The 15,852-nt window shown below is 39.7% G+C and overlaps 1 protein-coding gene across 4 annotated transcripts in view; it reads right to left on the reverse strand.

Annotated features, from left to right (window-relative positions):
• Positions 1–15,852, reverse strand: part of fstl5 (follistatin-like 5) — a 113,946-nt gene that overhangs the window by 91,943 nt on the left and 6,151 nt on the right. For 3 of the 4 annotated variants that reach the window (XM_035426495.1, XM_035426496.1, XM_035426493.1), the window contains exon 2: positions 10,343–10,481. In XM_035426495.1, coding sequence (XP_035282386.1) covers positions 10,343–10,481 — 139 coding nt within the window. The remainder of the gene's footprint in view (positions 1–10,342; positions 10,482–15,852) is intronic. The other variant, XM_035426494.1, reaches the window with a different exon arrangement.

The following is a 15,852-nucleotide window of genomic DNA, read 5'->3' on the forward strand; positions in this document are numbered from 1 at the left end:
TCTTTGCATGCACAACCTGTGCAAATGTTGAGACCAGCCTTTGAATGTGACCATCATATCTTGTGTGATTATTCATTTTTGTATAGGGAGCCAAATCGTTCAAGAAATGCAATTTTTTACTGTTATAAGCTTTTCCCATATTTTTTAAGGTTTATAAATTATAGGTATAATGGTTAATTGTTATGCCAAAAAGTATACTCAATACAAAAATTAATACTTCAGAAAAGTTTTTAAAAGTTTATAAATATTGAATGCTTTGAGTTTTGTATATTTGCTTATTATGTGGAAATTGTTTACATTTTGTATATTTTTCATTACTCTGAAGATCCATTCAGGTTTCTGCATCGTTAAAATTAAATGTTTTCTGGACTATACAGTGTGTGACCATTATAATTTCTAATTCATTTTGGAAATACGTTGAATATTTGCTAAATTTCTCACAGGTAGCTAATATTTATTTTCTTATGTTAGCATGTGTCATAAATGAACTAAAATTGGGAAAGGTATCCCCATTAAGTAAAATCTTTTAACCCGTGTAAATCTGCTCTAGTTACCAATCAAAATCAAAAAACGGGGTGGAGAAGTGGGAATTTCAGCTAATTGTAAAGTATCTGCATACCTGCTGTCATTCGATTAAAGACAGAAAGTAACTTGGTAACAAACAAAACAACCTGGTACAGTGAAACCACAAGTCAACGTAAGAAAAAATGTCTGATGTGCCAGCTCCACCTGCAATTAACCATATTGAAATACATCGGCTGGCCATTAGAAGGACAAGGGCCTTGGTTGACCTAATGACCCTGAGTCAGTGAAGTCACTCAAAGGTTAGAGGAGCAGGAAGACCTGTTCCTTCGAAACTGAGGAATCAAAACAGGCGCAAGGCAGGCCCTGCTGCAGAAACGGAGCAGACGCGGTGTGCTGTGACAGATCGGGAGTTGCGGGGGTTGTCACAGGTGCGAGCTGGCAGACCCAGAAAAGAGGTGGCCAAACAGGCCAGAGAGCGAGGGGCAAAGACCAGACAAGGGCAAGAAGAAGAGGACAATAAAAAGTCTGTTTCCACAGGCCAGCATGGGGTGTGTGTGTGTGTATGTGTAGCAGGGAGAAGTGCAGACAGAGGTTGACGCGGGAAAAGATTGTGTAAGGAGGTAAAGAGATTTGGACTGAGATTAGCTCATAACCTGTCCTCAGCTATGCCTTACAAGGAGAAAAGAGAGTGATAAAACCTTCTGATTTAACACCTACGGCTCTGCACACCAGCAGTACCAAATTACGGCTAAAAATGTGTGGTTTTATAATCCGCCGAGCATATGCCGTTCACAAAAAGACATTGCTTCCCGGTGTCTAGGCTGATACCGAAGTGCCAATGAGATAATAAAAACAGACAAATGGCAAATATATATATATATATATATATATAAACCCTGGATAGCACAAAAAAGCATCTTAGTAAGTTTTTTTTTTTTTTTTCTTAAAAAAAAAAAACAAAAAAACCATCCATCATTTAAAACGTAATGAAAAGCGATGGAGACACAATGGATTCACACAGAGTTCTGGCGCCGAATCTCACACCGCTCTCCTGGGAGCTGAGTGCCCATCTGCCCCGATAAAAAAAGAAGCTGACAGGCAGCCTCTATCTTTATCTTATCTACAAATCCCAGGGACCTAATTCTGCTAAACCTCGCCTTTCAAACGGGATCTGACGGCGCTCTCTCTGCTTATCCCGCTTAATCTCCCTTTACCTCAGACGTAATGATTGTTACATTGTCACATTCTCTTCCCTGTTTGATATTGTGGCGACGGATGGCTCCAAGTGACTGTAAGCGAGACACTTTCTCGGTTCACAATGACGTATTTGTGCGACTGAAACATTTTGAAAGAAATGTCCACATCACATTTATCAGTAGTTTTATTTTATTTTTTATGTTAATGTTACTGGTTATATTAAGCAGTGAACATTTTGTCATTTGCAATAAAATGATTTTCAAAGGCAATGTAATCAATAATCATAATTAGCATGTGCATAAATATTCACTTACAGTTCTCAATAATGTAGTTAATAAATTAATAACTGTTTCACTTCCTTGAAAATACACTGGTTTGTATACGCATTGGTGTATGAATCCATGTTTTGAGTCAGGTTCACAGTAAAATGTCCAGTGTTAATTCAACTCTTAACAGAGTTATCCCAATTTGAAATATCCAGTCAAGGCCCATCGTGTTGCTGAAACAATCTTTGTCAATCCAAGAGTGTGCAGAAGTCCATATGAAGTTTCAATTTTGGATACATATCAAAAGGAAAATGTGTTATATGGGCCTCCCAGATGGTATGGTCAGCTAAACCATTCATTTTCAGAATAGCTTCAAGGTCCAGAATCAAATCCTAACCATAACAGTGCTGAGAGTGGCCAGAATCTCCACAGGGAAATGAACCCTTGGCCACAATATGACTTAAGGAGGGAGGGTTAGCTACACCGGCCTTGCATGATGAATGAATTGCTGTTCTGAAATCCAAGGGCTTCATAACAAAGATGGTAAACTGTACAGCTAAACAAAAGATTGCCTGTGGTAGTCTGTGCCCTACTGAACTTACAAAAGACAATTGCAGCATTGGGACAGGCAAAGAAAAAAAATGAAACTGATCGGGTTTTAAATGGAACTGTTCTAGAATTGCCTCTTGAAAAGAATATTCATGAATGAATCGTCATGGCAATTGTATCCATCGTGTGACATTGCTGTTAACCTTGTAAAGCCGCATACAGAAGTTGACGGAACATTGTCAAGTCATATCCTGGTTACTAAAGCCTGAAGCATATTGATGAAGAGTACATGCCTTTGCCATAGTACTTTTTTCCTCTCATTAATAGGCTTCATGTATGAAGTCTCTGTAAGGACTTTGCTGCAAATTGAATTCCAAGACTTTCAGTGTCTGGGTAAACACTAGAACGCACAGGCTCAGTGAACGTGGATTGTTCCTGTAACGATTCAGCTGTAAAAATGCATACTTGTGTCAGATGTAATGTATATAGCCGGCAAAAAGAAAGGTTTCAACAAACAAAAAAATGCACTTGCATTGCTTGCTGTTGCATGGCATTTTAATCTTAAAGGCGTATTCAGTCAGAATTCATAAGGAAAAGAGAAAAAAATGAGAGTTTCCCATGAGGAGAAAATGACAATTACTTTGTTTCTTTAGAAATGTGTTTCCCCAGTGAAAGGAATTATTTCATCTCACCATTTCTATTGCATATAAAACAGCCTGTGAGCATTTAGGTTTGAGATTCAGTTCAGTCTTGCCATTTTTACAAAAGTCAATACATGAATTCAGGGAAGATCAATCCTTTAATTAAGAATAATGTCACAATTCAGTCCTTTCGGCATTAGGTTTGTTGTGTGCCAGAAGGTAGATGTTAGTCTCAAAGCGTGTTAAGCATGGGAAGCGATTTGAGACAAAGGATTATGAAGATTTTTTTTTCAGTCAGTAGTTGTGGATGGCAGACGGATCCAGAGCGGGTTTTTTTTTCAGCAAGAGGGTGACACAAGGCTGACTGGAGGGTAAAGGGAAGCCGCAAATTAACTGCAAGTTTTCCAAATTCCATCTTCACTTTTAAAGCCATATCAACTCTGAGAAAGAAAATGTGAGCACCTTCTAAAATATTTACGACCATAACTTCAAATTTTATTTTAGAAAGAATGACTTCTTGCATTGCCTAAAACAATGAAACTCAGTTCACGGTCACAATCAGTTGAAATTGTCACTGATGTATTTAATCAAGCAACTAGTGCTATGTAATTTAAATTAGGATTACACATTGCCAACTGATTAGTTTTATTTTAATTGGGCTGAGATAGTTACCTTCATGAGCTTTATTCATTTCTTTTTTATGTCCTTGTTATACTTCAAATTATTTTAAGAACACAACATATTTGCAATGCTACCTGAATCCTCCTAAATGTTATTTAAATACTTTTTTTTTAATTAAAAAAATAAATCAGTTATTGTGAGATTCTTACAAACTAAAAAAAGGTTCATCCGGCTCATTCTTGCTGCCAAAATAAAGAAAACGAGAGATACAAAATACATTGAAATCAGGTGCTTCTACAAAGGTGTGGCTTCTGAGTTAATTAAGCAATTAACATCTCAGCAGGCTCACCTCTGTGTATAAAAATGCTGAACTGGCCCATTTGCACATTATTTGGCTACCCTGGCTGGAGGAAGAGGGCTCTGATTTTAAACAAGGGGTAGTCTATGGGGCACATTTCGTAGGAGCTTCAGCATCTAAGACTACTGAACTTGCTGATGTTTCACAAGACTAATGTAACGTTGGCAGGGAAAGATAATATTGACCTGAAGTGACAAATTGTTTTTGAAATCTCAGTTTACAATTATTTGAAGAGATTCAAACTTCATGCGGTTCAACTTTACAGCAATGTTGTAAAAATTGTATGCGTGCATGCATGTGTGCATGCGTGTGTTTTCTACGTAAATTATTACCTTTTAAAATGAATTTATTCAGCATTTTCATTTTCAACCTTATTAATATTGATGCCTTGCATGTAATTAGTTTTTTTGGTTTGGTCAGGAAGCCAAGCAAAATGCCTCCAGGTTTCAATAGATAGTGGAATAAAAAATAGATCTGTCTGAAACCTAGGTGCAGCACAGATTTGTTTTATTTTTTTATTGCTGCATATAGCACAGATTTTATACTCAACCCCACATTGTAACAATATACTTCTCATTCAAGTGAAGGAATAATGTGTATAATATCCTGAACCAGGACAGAATGCTTGTGGCTATAACCTCATAAAACTTGCCAATTCATTTTTGTCCACTGTAGGGGATGTGTCTCAAGACCCCTATATTCTGCTGTGCTGAAATGAAGGGACATTCCATAAAATAAACAAAATATACATTTAAAATATTTCCCTACAGCATGTTTTTGTCATCCAAAACGCTTGTATTATGTTTTTTTTATTATTATTATTTTACATTACAATACAAGTGTAAAAAAATTCTGCCCAGTCTCAGAAGATCGGAGTACTGAATGACCCAAGTAGCTGACACTTTAACAAACTGAAATTTAAGGAAATAAATTGAGAGCTGCTCATTTGGATCATCCACTAAGCACGGCTAATCACCCTGATTGGGTCTGGTCCCAAGTTCATTAATATTCATACATGTTAAAGGCTTCTCGGACCACTCTCTCTTCTACATCCGCGGTGGCCTCCAAAATTATTGGCTTATCTTTACTATCAAGGGTCCCAGTCATTTTGGAGCTCGCTGTTCAATAGCCTCAGTCTGCCTCTGGCTGTTTGTTATGGACAACAGAAAAGGCAGAGTCCCCCTTTCTCCCATTGACATTTGTCTGCTCGCCCTGCAGTCTAACACGAATCCCAAGAGGGCCCGTATAGCTGTGCAGCCCGGAGATTCTACGCACAGCTGGCTTGTGAGTGCACCAGCGCCAATAATGATAGCCTGCTAAGCTGGCAAGGGTCAGCATGACTGCGTCACGGAATGGTTTACATACTTATAAATGAGTCATGCAATTAAAGCCCTACACGTCACCCCAGATCAGACTGTCTGTTACATAACTAGTATAATAAATAATAGGAATGTATCAGTATTAATAATGACAAAGTAACAAAAAAATGTGAAATTCCACAAAACTATAAAACCATCTTGCACGTGACCCTGGATTAGAGCACCTGGTATATAAATAATATAATTCTTTTGACGCAGTGTAGTGGTTAGGGAACTGGCCTTTTAATGCGAAGGTTTCCCGTTTGATTCACAAATGCAACACTGCCGTTGTACTCTTCAGCAAGGTACTTAACCTAAATTACTTTGCTAATATATCAACCTGTATAAATGGATTGCGCATAAAAATGTGCTCTGGAAAAACCCATCAGGCTAAATGCAACATAGCCTAATGATAAATGGCAGAAATGCATGCATAATCGTGTTGACAAACTAGCTAAATTTCTTTTTGGCAAACCGCACAAAACACCCAATGGTTATATTTCTACAGTGGAAACTGAATACTCCTGACAAAACGTCCAAGGGTACAGGCTGATTCTCCCCTGACTGCTGAAGTGATAGTTTATCCTTTGCTGTTGTGCTCATTCTCTTTATGAGTGTGGGACAGGCTTCGGTTCAATGGCGCTACAATTCTAAAAGATTAAATGATCTCTGCCTGCAAAGGAAGGCTGTTGACTGCCTGATATAAAGCAGGGGGTTTGGGAGGCAGAAGAGGAGGACAAACATGCACTGTTAAGGCTGCGACATGCTCGGCATGTCTGTGCGTGTGCCAACCCGTCTGTGGACACATGTACGCTGTCCTCAACAATCAAACGTACGTACTTCTTGCGTCCCGCCTCCGAGGCGCTTTCGTGACGAGTGTAGCACAGTGGGTGAGGAACCGGGCTTGTAACCGAAAGGTCGCAGGTTCGATTCCCGGGTAGGGCACTGCCGTTGTACCCTTGAGCAAGGTACTTAACCGAAATTGCTTCAGTATATATCCAGCTGTATAAAATGGATACAATGTAAACGCTATGTAAAAGTTGTGTAAGTCGCTCTGGATAAGAGTGTCTGCTAAATGCCTGTAATGTAATGTGTTGTCACACTCCAACACAGTAAAGAAGCTACTGATATCCTGGCCCAGCTTACTGGTTTCAATCTTTCTTTTCTTATTTTTGGCATTTTTGGGTAAAGTTAATAACCTATCTAAATGCTGAAATGTGTTAAAATGTGCTCACATATTACCAAAAGATTAATTCACTATTGCAGCTTGGAATATAGCTGCGGGTGAAGTTACCAGTTTGTAACGAATAGACTGTTGATTTTTCTTTATCATCTCTTTCTCCTTTCCTGTTCTAGGGGTGGGGTTAGAGTATTAAAATAAATTTAAAAATTTAAATTGTTCACAAACTAATAAAGAATTTAACTAAGTAGAATTCCAAAAACATTCCCCACACTGTTTTACAAATAAGTCAAAAATCAGTGTGCTGTCTTTTTCCTTCCTTGCCACCAGGTTTTAAGAGGCAGAAAAGGATTTTTCTCACGCACGTCGAGAACCAATCAATGACAATATTCCTTGTGCACCTGCCACATCCACAGTCCGCAATGTCTCACATTCTGTGAGGGACACAAAGAGGCTGTGCGGACTGTATTTTTGGCCACAATTACTGCATGTCTTTGCGGATACAGGAGCTTGTGCACTGGAGCACACCAACTCCATGCCAGCCACAAGCACAGATAGACACCAACATGCGCAAAAGCATGTGCCCTGTGCCCTGAGATGGCAGAAGTGCCTTTTTTTTGGCTGCAGGCTCCAGTGGTTTATTTACCTTACATTTTTAAAAAGCTTTGCGTTCCCATGGTGTTTGCGTTTCCAGTTAGCAGCTGAAAATGTGTTTCAAGTTCATTTTTTTCAGTTTAATAGGCAAAGGGTAGCTGCCTCAGAGCATGCATCAAGCCAGGTATATCACAATACATGGTTGAAGTTGGGCTATGTGTCTTTTTAATACATTTTTTTATTTATCTGCATTTGCGTAAAGAACGGAAACATAAATGTATGTAAAATAAGTGTGCATAAAGTGTGTGCAGTGAAGGTTGGTCTCTCCGTCATCCCCTTTTCAACACCAAGTTTAACCACTTACCCAGGTGTTCCGAAGAGAGCTCAATTTCATCTGTATGGTCCAGCTTACCGCAGATACCCTTTTATGAACCCCCCCCCCCCCCCCCCCCCCCCCAAGAAGTGTGTGCATGGCCCTGAAGCATACATCCAGTTTCAGGTTTTTATCTGTATATTGCGGTTCTATTTCATTTGTAAGTTCCACCCTGGTTTTTGTCAAACCAGAAATGATAATCCAAAATATTACAATGTATCATTTTTCTTTACACTTTTCAGTGGCATTTTAAAAAAAATCTTTCCCTAGAGCAAGCTGACCTGCATTCTCGCAGATACAACGTATATGCTACTTACTGCATGTACTTATGGCAATGTGGTCAGGGCACAAATCACAAAACTGCCTTGTTTATTCCCAGCAGTGTAAATCTGAATCTAGCGGTTATAGCCGGAGCTTGTCTGTCTCAATCCACTCCGCACACAGTCACGGGGTTTTTCACGACACAGATTTATAGGTCACGGCGACTCTCCCAATTACACGAGGAAAGCGAGCGTTCCGAAGGCGACGCCGAGGTTAAACTGAAGTGGGGGCGAGGAAACTCGTTAGCGTTACTCCGTTCGGCGTTGCGACGATTAACGAGCGGCGTTGTCTCGAGCAGCAGTGGCACACCGCTAGCGCTCAAATGCATAAATCTCTCCCGTTCACCGTCATCCGTGAGCAGAGAAGCTGTCTTTCGCTACCTGTGCGTATTATGCAAATTGCGATATGTATGGTATGAAAGGATCTACCCAATTTCAGGCACGCACTTCAACTTAACTTTTTAAAAAACGTACTATAGTCATGAAACCCATTTTTCCCGTTTGTTCAAAATTATTCATTCAAAATTATACTTTTTTGTGTTTTCCAGAGTGTCCTCTTAATTGTTAACCATAATGGCAACACTAGGACAACATATAATATTAAATAATACACTAGTTTGTGTTTCCTTATAGAAAGGACCTGTTGGCACAACTGCAGCTCACAGTACCCTTATCTGTTGACTTAGATACAGCACAGTATAATCCGGTGTTGTAAGGCTTCACAGGTAGGTACAGTGCCGAAAAATGCATCATTCATAAAGCCTCTCCGATGGACAAGATTAACCTTCAAGTTATGACTAAATAATGAAAAACTTGCATTTGGCTCTGTAGGCAGAGAGAACAGACACATTGAAACAAAATACATCCAATGTGCAATTTGTATGATTGTCAACGGTTTCTATGGTTTTTTGTTGTTTACGTTTTTTGTTTGATTTTTAATTAACAGCTTCCCTTGAACACACAGGTCTTTTGAAGTCATGCGTGCCCTGCAATATCCATAGCAACGTTCAGTTTGTAAACACATGTTCATTGAGATACATGAACCAATAGAACACCAATATAGATTATTGCATAATTTAAGTATGCCAGCATTGGTGTATGAATCCATGTTTTGAGTCAGGTACACGGTTAAAATGTCCAGTGTTAAATTAAGTCTTACAGCTCTGGTTCAGGGTAGGACCACATGTTCAGTGTTAATTCAACTCTAACATAGTACATTTTATTGTGTAGCATTCCAGGAAATTAATTTCACTCACTCTAATGATGCAATGTGTACAAGGAACAGCACGTCGGAAAATTTGAACTGTGAGATCCTGCATATAATATGCACAAGCACCCTTTACTGTCCAGTGTAGCAAATACACTCAGATCTTTATTGCATGAGATGATAGTGTTGTGGGTAGTCAGCCCTCTCAAAAATGTAGTAATTCTGCCCCATTTCAAAGTTATACACTTGTAAATGCTGAAATACTTCAGGATCATAAAGCACATAACTTTTCTATTGTTTGAAGCCACGGTCTCCATCATTGCATAATTAATTTCTTTTTTCCATTGTTGTATCTTATTCCTAGTCTCATTCGCATTGCATTGATATGCTTTTTGGATCCGTCACAGAACGCTTGACTGGGAAACGTCTATGTTTTTTGATGTCACTGTTCTGAGCTGAGCTCATACACAAATTGAAGCATTAATTTACCCATGATTTCAATACATTTGTATTCTGTCTCTTGCTACTACTGGCTTTTAGAGAATTCCCTTAAGAGAAGGGGATCATCAGTGCAAAATAATATTCTTTTGATACATCAAAGTATTTCCAGGACCTAATTATGTTTGTGAGATTCTCTGAGCTCCACAGAGTCAATATGCACTCAATAATTGAAAAATAAGAGGATATTCTGTTCACAAGGAGGTCACTTCGTATTCATACCACAGTTTTGACCCTATTAAATAAATTAACCTTAATAAGTCCAACATAATGGTCCTTTGATTTATAAAAGCATTTCCAGGGACCTAATTATGTTTGTGAGATTCACTGTCCTCTCCAGAATGTCAATATACACTCAATAATTCAAAAATATCTGTGTACTCAGTTCTCAACAAGGTCACTTGGCATTCAAGCCCACAATAGTGACCATATTAACCTTGGCAAGTCACATTTTGCATTCGCTGGCTGCCATCCGTGGCAGTGTTCAACACAGAAGGTGTGCTGGAACACTGCAATAAAAAAAGGCACACTTCCTGGGCCAGAAATGCATCTGCTTCAAAGAGCCAGGTTTCTCCAAAGCAATTACGAGTGTCTTTGGCAACAGCGGGATACCGCTTGTTTGGGAGCGTAATGAAACGAGAATTGAGATCGATACCTTATGACGGAATCGCACCAGAGGTTGATAGAGTTTGGGCCTGTGTCCATCCTGGCTCGGCCTCCCTTCGGTTCCCAAGAAGAAAAGTCCGAGCGTTAAAATCGCCAGCCGCTGCCCGTGGGTCCTCATTGGTCTTCTGCTGCGAAAGGCGAAGGGTAAATAATCAGCAAACAATCCCTTTGACTGCAATCGATGTTGTTCGCCCACACTGTTTCTAACTGATAATACATCAACCGTGGTGTAATTACAGAAGACAATGGGCATTGCAAATCTGACTTTAGCTGAAGCTAACATTATCAATAACATCCTCTAACACAGTGAGAGGATTAAATCTACTTGGAATCAATTAAAGGAGAAAAGAAAACTAAAAGAATATAAAGAACCACTCGGTTAAGCTAATTACCATAATGATTTGTAATTAATTGTGTATACTGAGAACGCCGCCAAACTACTCTTTCTGTACTCTGATTTATATTACACGGCATTATAAAACATAAATCAACTGAAATAATGTTACCTAACTGCTTATTAAGTATTTATGGTGTTCCCAGACTTGTATGCAACGCAAGGTAACTACTGGTAAAACAATGTCTTCAAGGTTGCCTATTGGTTTTTATTATAACAAACAGCACTATTGATACCAATTAAAATACATTTTTAAAATGTGTGAATCAATTATGCTATTACCTACAAGTTATATATTTGTACTTTGTGCAGACAAGTTGCATAACGAGAATGCCAATATATTTACTCGTTTTCTCAGTTAAATTATTTACATCACATTGTATACATCGCATTCTCATTATGCAACTGGAATCCACCCAATCTATGCGCATTCATAACTTGATGGTACTAGTGTAAATGATGAAGGTAATATGGAGAAAAAGTTGTATATATGATCGTTAATATTTTTTTCTCCATATTAACTTGATGAAGGAGAGTGAATAAAATATTCTAAAAATAAACTCTCATTAATAACCCCTTTGGTATCTGTCAGAAACAGGTCCATGAGGGCTCCGTCCTGCTGCGTATGGGAAAAAAAGGTCAGCACCATCTTTTGGTCATTTACACCTAGGCTGCCAACAAGACTCCTTCCTGTGGAGCCCTAGAGTGTGCTGGCATTCGTCTCATCTGTAAAAATGCAATTCCTCAAGTGTAATGAGCTGTTAATTATGGAGCAGCGCAAAGCAGCCATTTAAAACGAGTTTTCCTCCAAGGCCGCATTACCATATGTATGAATGTGCAGCACTTCGCTTGATATGCTTGATTATCAATGAGACCTGTTCTCTGATAAGTGGTGCAGTGCGTTCTGCGGTAATGCACTTAGCAATACAAGGCAGGTTTACACTGTAATCGTAAACACGGTACCTGTGAACACCTACTGTATGCCAATGCCAATTAAACAGCCAGCCTGCCTTTGGATAAAATGACAGAGCATACTGTAAACCCGTCGGGTAAAACCAGTTTGAAGACAGCAATGTAAATGCAGATTTTAAGGGAAGTTGATTAATTGAGTTTGAACAGGAAGGAGACAGTACGCACACAGAGCCTACTCCCAGCAGCACATTTGGGCAGCCCTGCTTTAGACTCCCAGAGCAGAGGGGAGCATACATCATACTGCAGGGAGCTGCATGATGAGACGTCTGCCCTGAGAATTCATAGAATTCATATTCTCTGTGTTGGACACCAGAAAGCTGCACTTCAGCTGTTACTTTTACTGGCTAAACTCATGTCAGGAACTGGAGAACAGTTAGCTAAACATATAGCATGTAGGCCTACACTCACATTCACCCTCTAGTTTATGCAAATGTTTTGAATTTCTGCCACTGTGCCTATATGATCTTCTATATTTTGTGAAATTTACATTTTGCTTATGTATGTGTTAAAAGTTTACACAAAAGTGAAAATAATTGAACTGGCTATATACAGTATGGGTAGGCAAACTTAGGTGCAGGTATGCCTGAAATATTTCTGTTTTTTTTTTTTTTTGTTCCTTCCAAGTAGGATAATTGATTAATAAGAGTGAGTCTGCGCCTGAAACACTGAGTTGCTGCAGCATATGGTCACTGCCATTAATTAAGCCTGGTAATTAATCCTATTACGTAGTTTTGGATTTGGATGGAGCAAACACCACAAACACCTCCAGCACTCCAATAACTAATTTAGAGTATGATATGTACATGGTTATGTTTAAGGTGTAAAACTATGTGATTAGAATGTTCTTAACTGAACAATCACTACTGGTAACTGAAACCAATGTTACCAGTAGTGATTGACTTAGAATTTTGAAAAGAAAAACCTACTCTTCCAAGGGTAAAACATGTCCAGTTATAGGAATGTATCAGACATACAACAGAATCATAATTTAATTCAGTTCATGCAAGAAATTAGTTCTTTCCCAAATATACGAAGTATTCTTTCCTCCGTGAGGACAGTTCATTCTCACATCCTTCCTGAGATCTACTTCCTAGCATGGTTTTCAACTGGAATTGGATATGAGTGACAGATTAAATTTTTTAAAGGAGGGTAGTGTTTGAGGGATGGAGCCTCTGTCCTTCTAGGGAGAGTTACAATAACTGCACACCCTAGCCATAAAAAATCATAGGGCGTTTTGTGTGAGCTTCGCCTTTGACTTTCATTGACTTGACTTTGAGGAATGCTTGCGTCTTGAGTTACACAATGTATCCTCCAACCACAGTCAGGATACCAGCAGGCACAACACTGGCAGGTAGCTGTTTGACTGTTTGCTTTTCCTGCATGATAATGAGACTCCGCCCATTTATTCACAAATATGCAAATTAGCAAATCGGAAAGGCCAGTTGCTGATGGCTCCTTGTATCCGTGCTTCCACCATCTGCTTGTCAGTTGAACTTTTTTAAAAACGGAGCTTCAAGCAATTACAACCCCAAAAATCAGCAGCAGAAAGTTATGATTAAAAATCAATCCCCCGGCTTCAGTAGTGCCAGAGCTTTCTTCTTGATTCAGTTTCTGGATCAATTATGAGAGCAAATGAATGCAGGTGATTATGTGGCAATGATATTCAGTGGTCCTTCATTTTCAGGGGGATGCAGGAAATCAATGGGATTCCATTATCTCTGCCTATGCCCATGACCCTGAATTCCGTCACAGTCTGGCAGGATGGCTTCATCAGTCATTAACAATTTCATTTTTAAAGTGTATGTCTTTCGGCATTGCACTAACCTTATCTTATATCTCCTGAAAATTTAATTGGCAGGCAGACAGAAACTTAGCCCGCTGGGGTTTAGGACATGGAGCTTTGTTGAGTTATGGGACACATACAGTATATGCCGCACATACAGTGAAGTGAGAACTTCGATGTGAGTACAAATTAAAACTGGCATGTGCTTTTGCATGGCACGCACGATATATTCCACCGAGGGACGTACTCCATAAGCGTTCAGACAAAGGGAATGAAAGGGACGTGACTGATTGATTTTGTAATAGTGGTGACGGCAAACGCAGTGGATGGGAATGAGAGCGAGGATCCGTCATCCAGCGTTTGAGTGCGGAGGCGCTGAGCAGCATTAAAACAGATTAGCGCGTGAGCCTCTGTCCTTAGGGTCGTGCGCTGCTGTCTGCACCAATGCTGCCAATGAACAGGAATACACTAATCTGGGTAAACGTACCGAAGATTGTTTCGCCAATTTCTGAAATTGATCGTCCCGCAGAAATGGTCATTTAACTCCTGTTAAGGGGCCGTTTCACTCATAACGGTTACTTTTCGAACGGTGCACTCAATATCAAAAGCTTTAGAATCCAAACACAGTTTCTGTCTAACAGCATATTTAGCATCTGTGCTGATTGTCTGGTAGGGTTTGTAAGCGACCTTGTTTGAGATTTCGGTTCCTTTGTATTATTTTCCTCTAAAAATCCCGCAATTCAAAGTATCGTTATGAGACATGATTAATTATTCATCATCAGCTGAATTGTAATTATTCATCACTATGTATTAAAGCCGTAAAAAACTGAATATTTATTTATTCTGAATCGCGCCATCACGAACCACTCTGCTAAAGCGATGAATCCAAAATAAGCCTTGGGTTCGCTCGCATGGCCGGCATAACTGACTGATTCTCTGCATGCGTTGGGGATCCACACGGGTGAGCTATTCCGAGTGGTGTGTCTTTACACTCACGCGAGTGTAGCAAACAGATGCTGTCCTGATGAATCAATTATAAATAATAAGGGAGGATAGAAGTGATAAATCTCAAGCGTGCTCCTAGCGGCGGATTCTCATCCGTGTCAGGCAAAGATGGCTGCTGTCGGGGGAACTCAGCTCTGCCCAGGCATCCAACTCGGCGTCTTGAAAAATCATCACCAGTACACTCAGCTTCTCACTTCAGTCCCGGAAACCCACCACAGATATGCAGAGTGTTACGGCAAGTTATGAAAGCGCATCTCAGGGACGGGCTCTCGCAATGCATGATGCATCTCCAGAACTTTTCAAATTCAAATATGTCGTACCAATAAAGCTTGTTTGTATGTGGATACACATTGCCGAAACATGAGTGCAACAAACCTAGAATAAACAAATAAACAGAATACAGATGTGTGTGTGTGTGGTATTTGTTAGCTTGTGCAATGTCATGTCCTGTAAATTAAGTGTAAAAATGAAGTTTCTGTAACAGATACTGCTGACCCCTGTTACCTCATAGTCAGTTTAAAATAATTCTAATTCAACACCAGTGTTTAATTTAAATGCCCATTTCAACACGACACATGAAACAGCGCTGTGTGTAGCTGGTGGTGCTTCGAGAGCAGAAATGGAAATTAGGGGAATGGAGTTTGCAGAGTACAGCTGTTACTTTACAGTGAGTGAACTGCCAGTGTCCTGTGTGAACTGTCAGAACAATGGCAGACAGAATGTAATGCTGTCAAACCAAAAGTGCACAAACACACACACCACACACACAGTCTCTCTCTCTCTCTCTCTTTCTTGAATTCTCTTTGGCAGTATCTCCTCTGTCTTACATTCTCTTTGGCAGTAGCTCTCTTACTCAATCTACATTTCTTTCTCTCTCTTTCTCACACACACACATACTCATGGTGTACACTGAGCACACCGTGACACTTGTCGGCGGTGCCCACAAGGGAGGAACATGATTGGCTGTAATGAGACCATGACATTGTCCATGGCTCAGCTGATAGGGTATTCCCCCACCTTCACAGCCTAACACTGACTCCTCTGAATGGTCAGATTCCTACAGTCTACATGTGGCAGTTACTCATGTAGTGTATTCTCTAATGAAGAGCCTGCACAGCTTAGCTGGGGGACTGCAGAATGGCAGAAAGGATGTGCTCTGGGTGTGAATGCATGTTAGTCTGGGCTCTCCATAAACAGATAAGATTGAGAATACAGAAGAAAAGAAAATTGGTTCAAATTGATTTTAAGGTAGGGGACTTATTCTATGATAAAATTAAACCCAGAAAAAGTGAGGGGTTGGCCATACAAAACATCACTGAGCTCAGTCCAACAGAGTACTTTCCCC

This window comes from Anguilla anguilla, chromosome 7 (genome assembly GCF_013347855.1).
Source record: "Anguilla anguilla isolate fAngAng1 chromosome 7, fAngAng1.pri, whole genome shotgun sequence".
NCBI classification, from domain to species: Eukaryota; Metazoa; Chordata; class Actinopteri; order Anguilliformes; family Anguillidae; genus Anguilla; species Anguilla anguilla.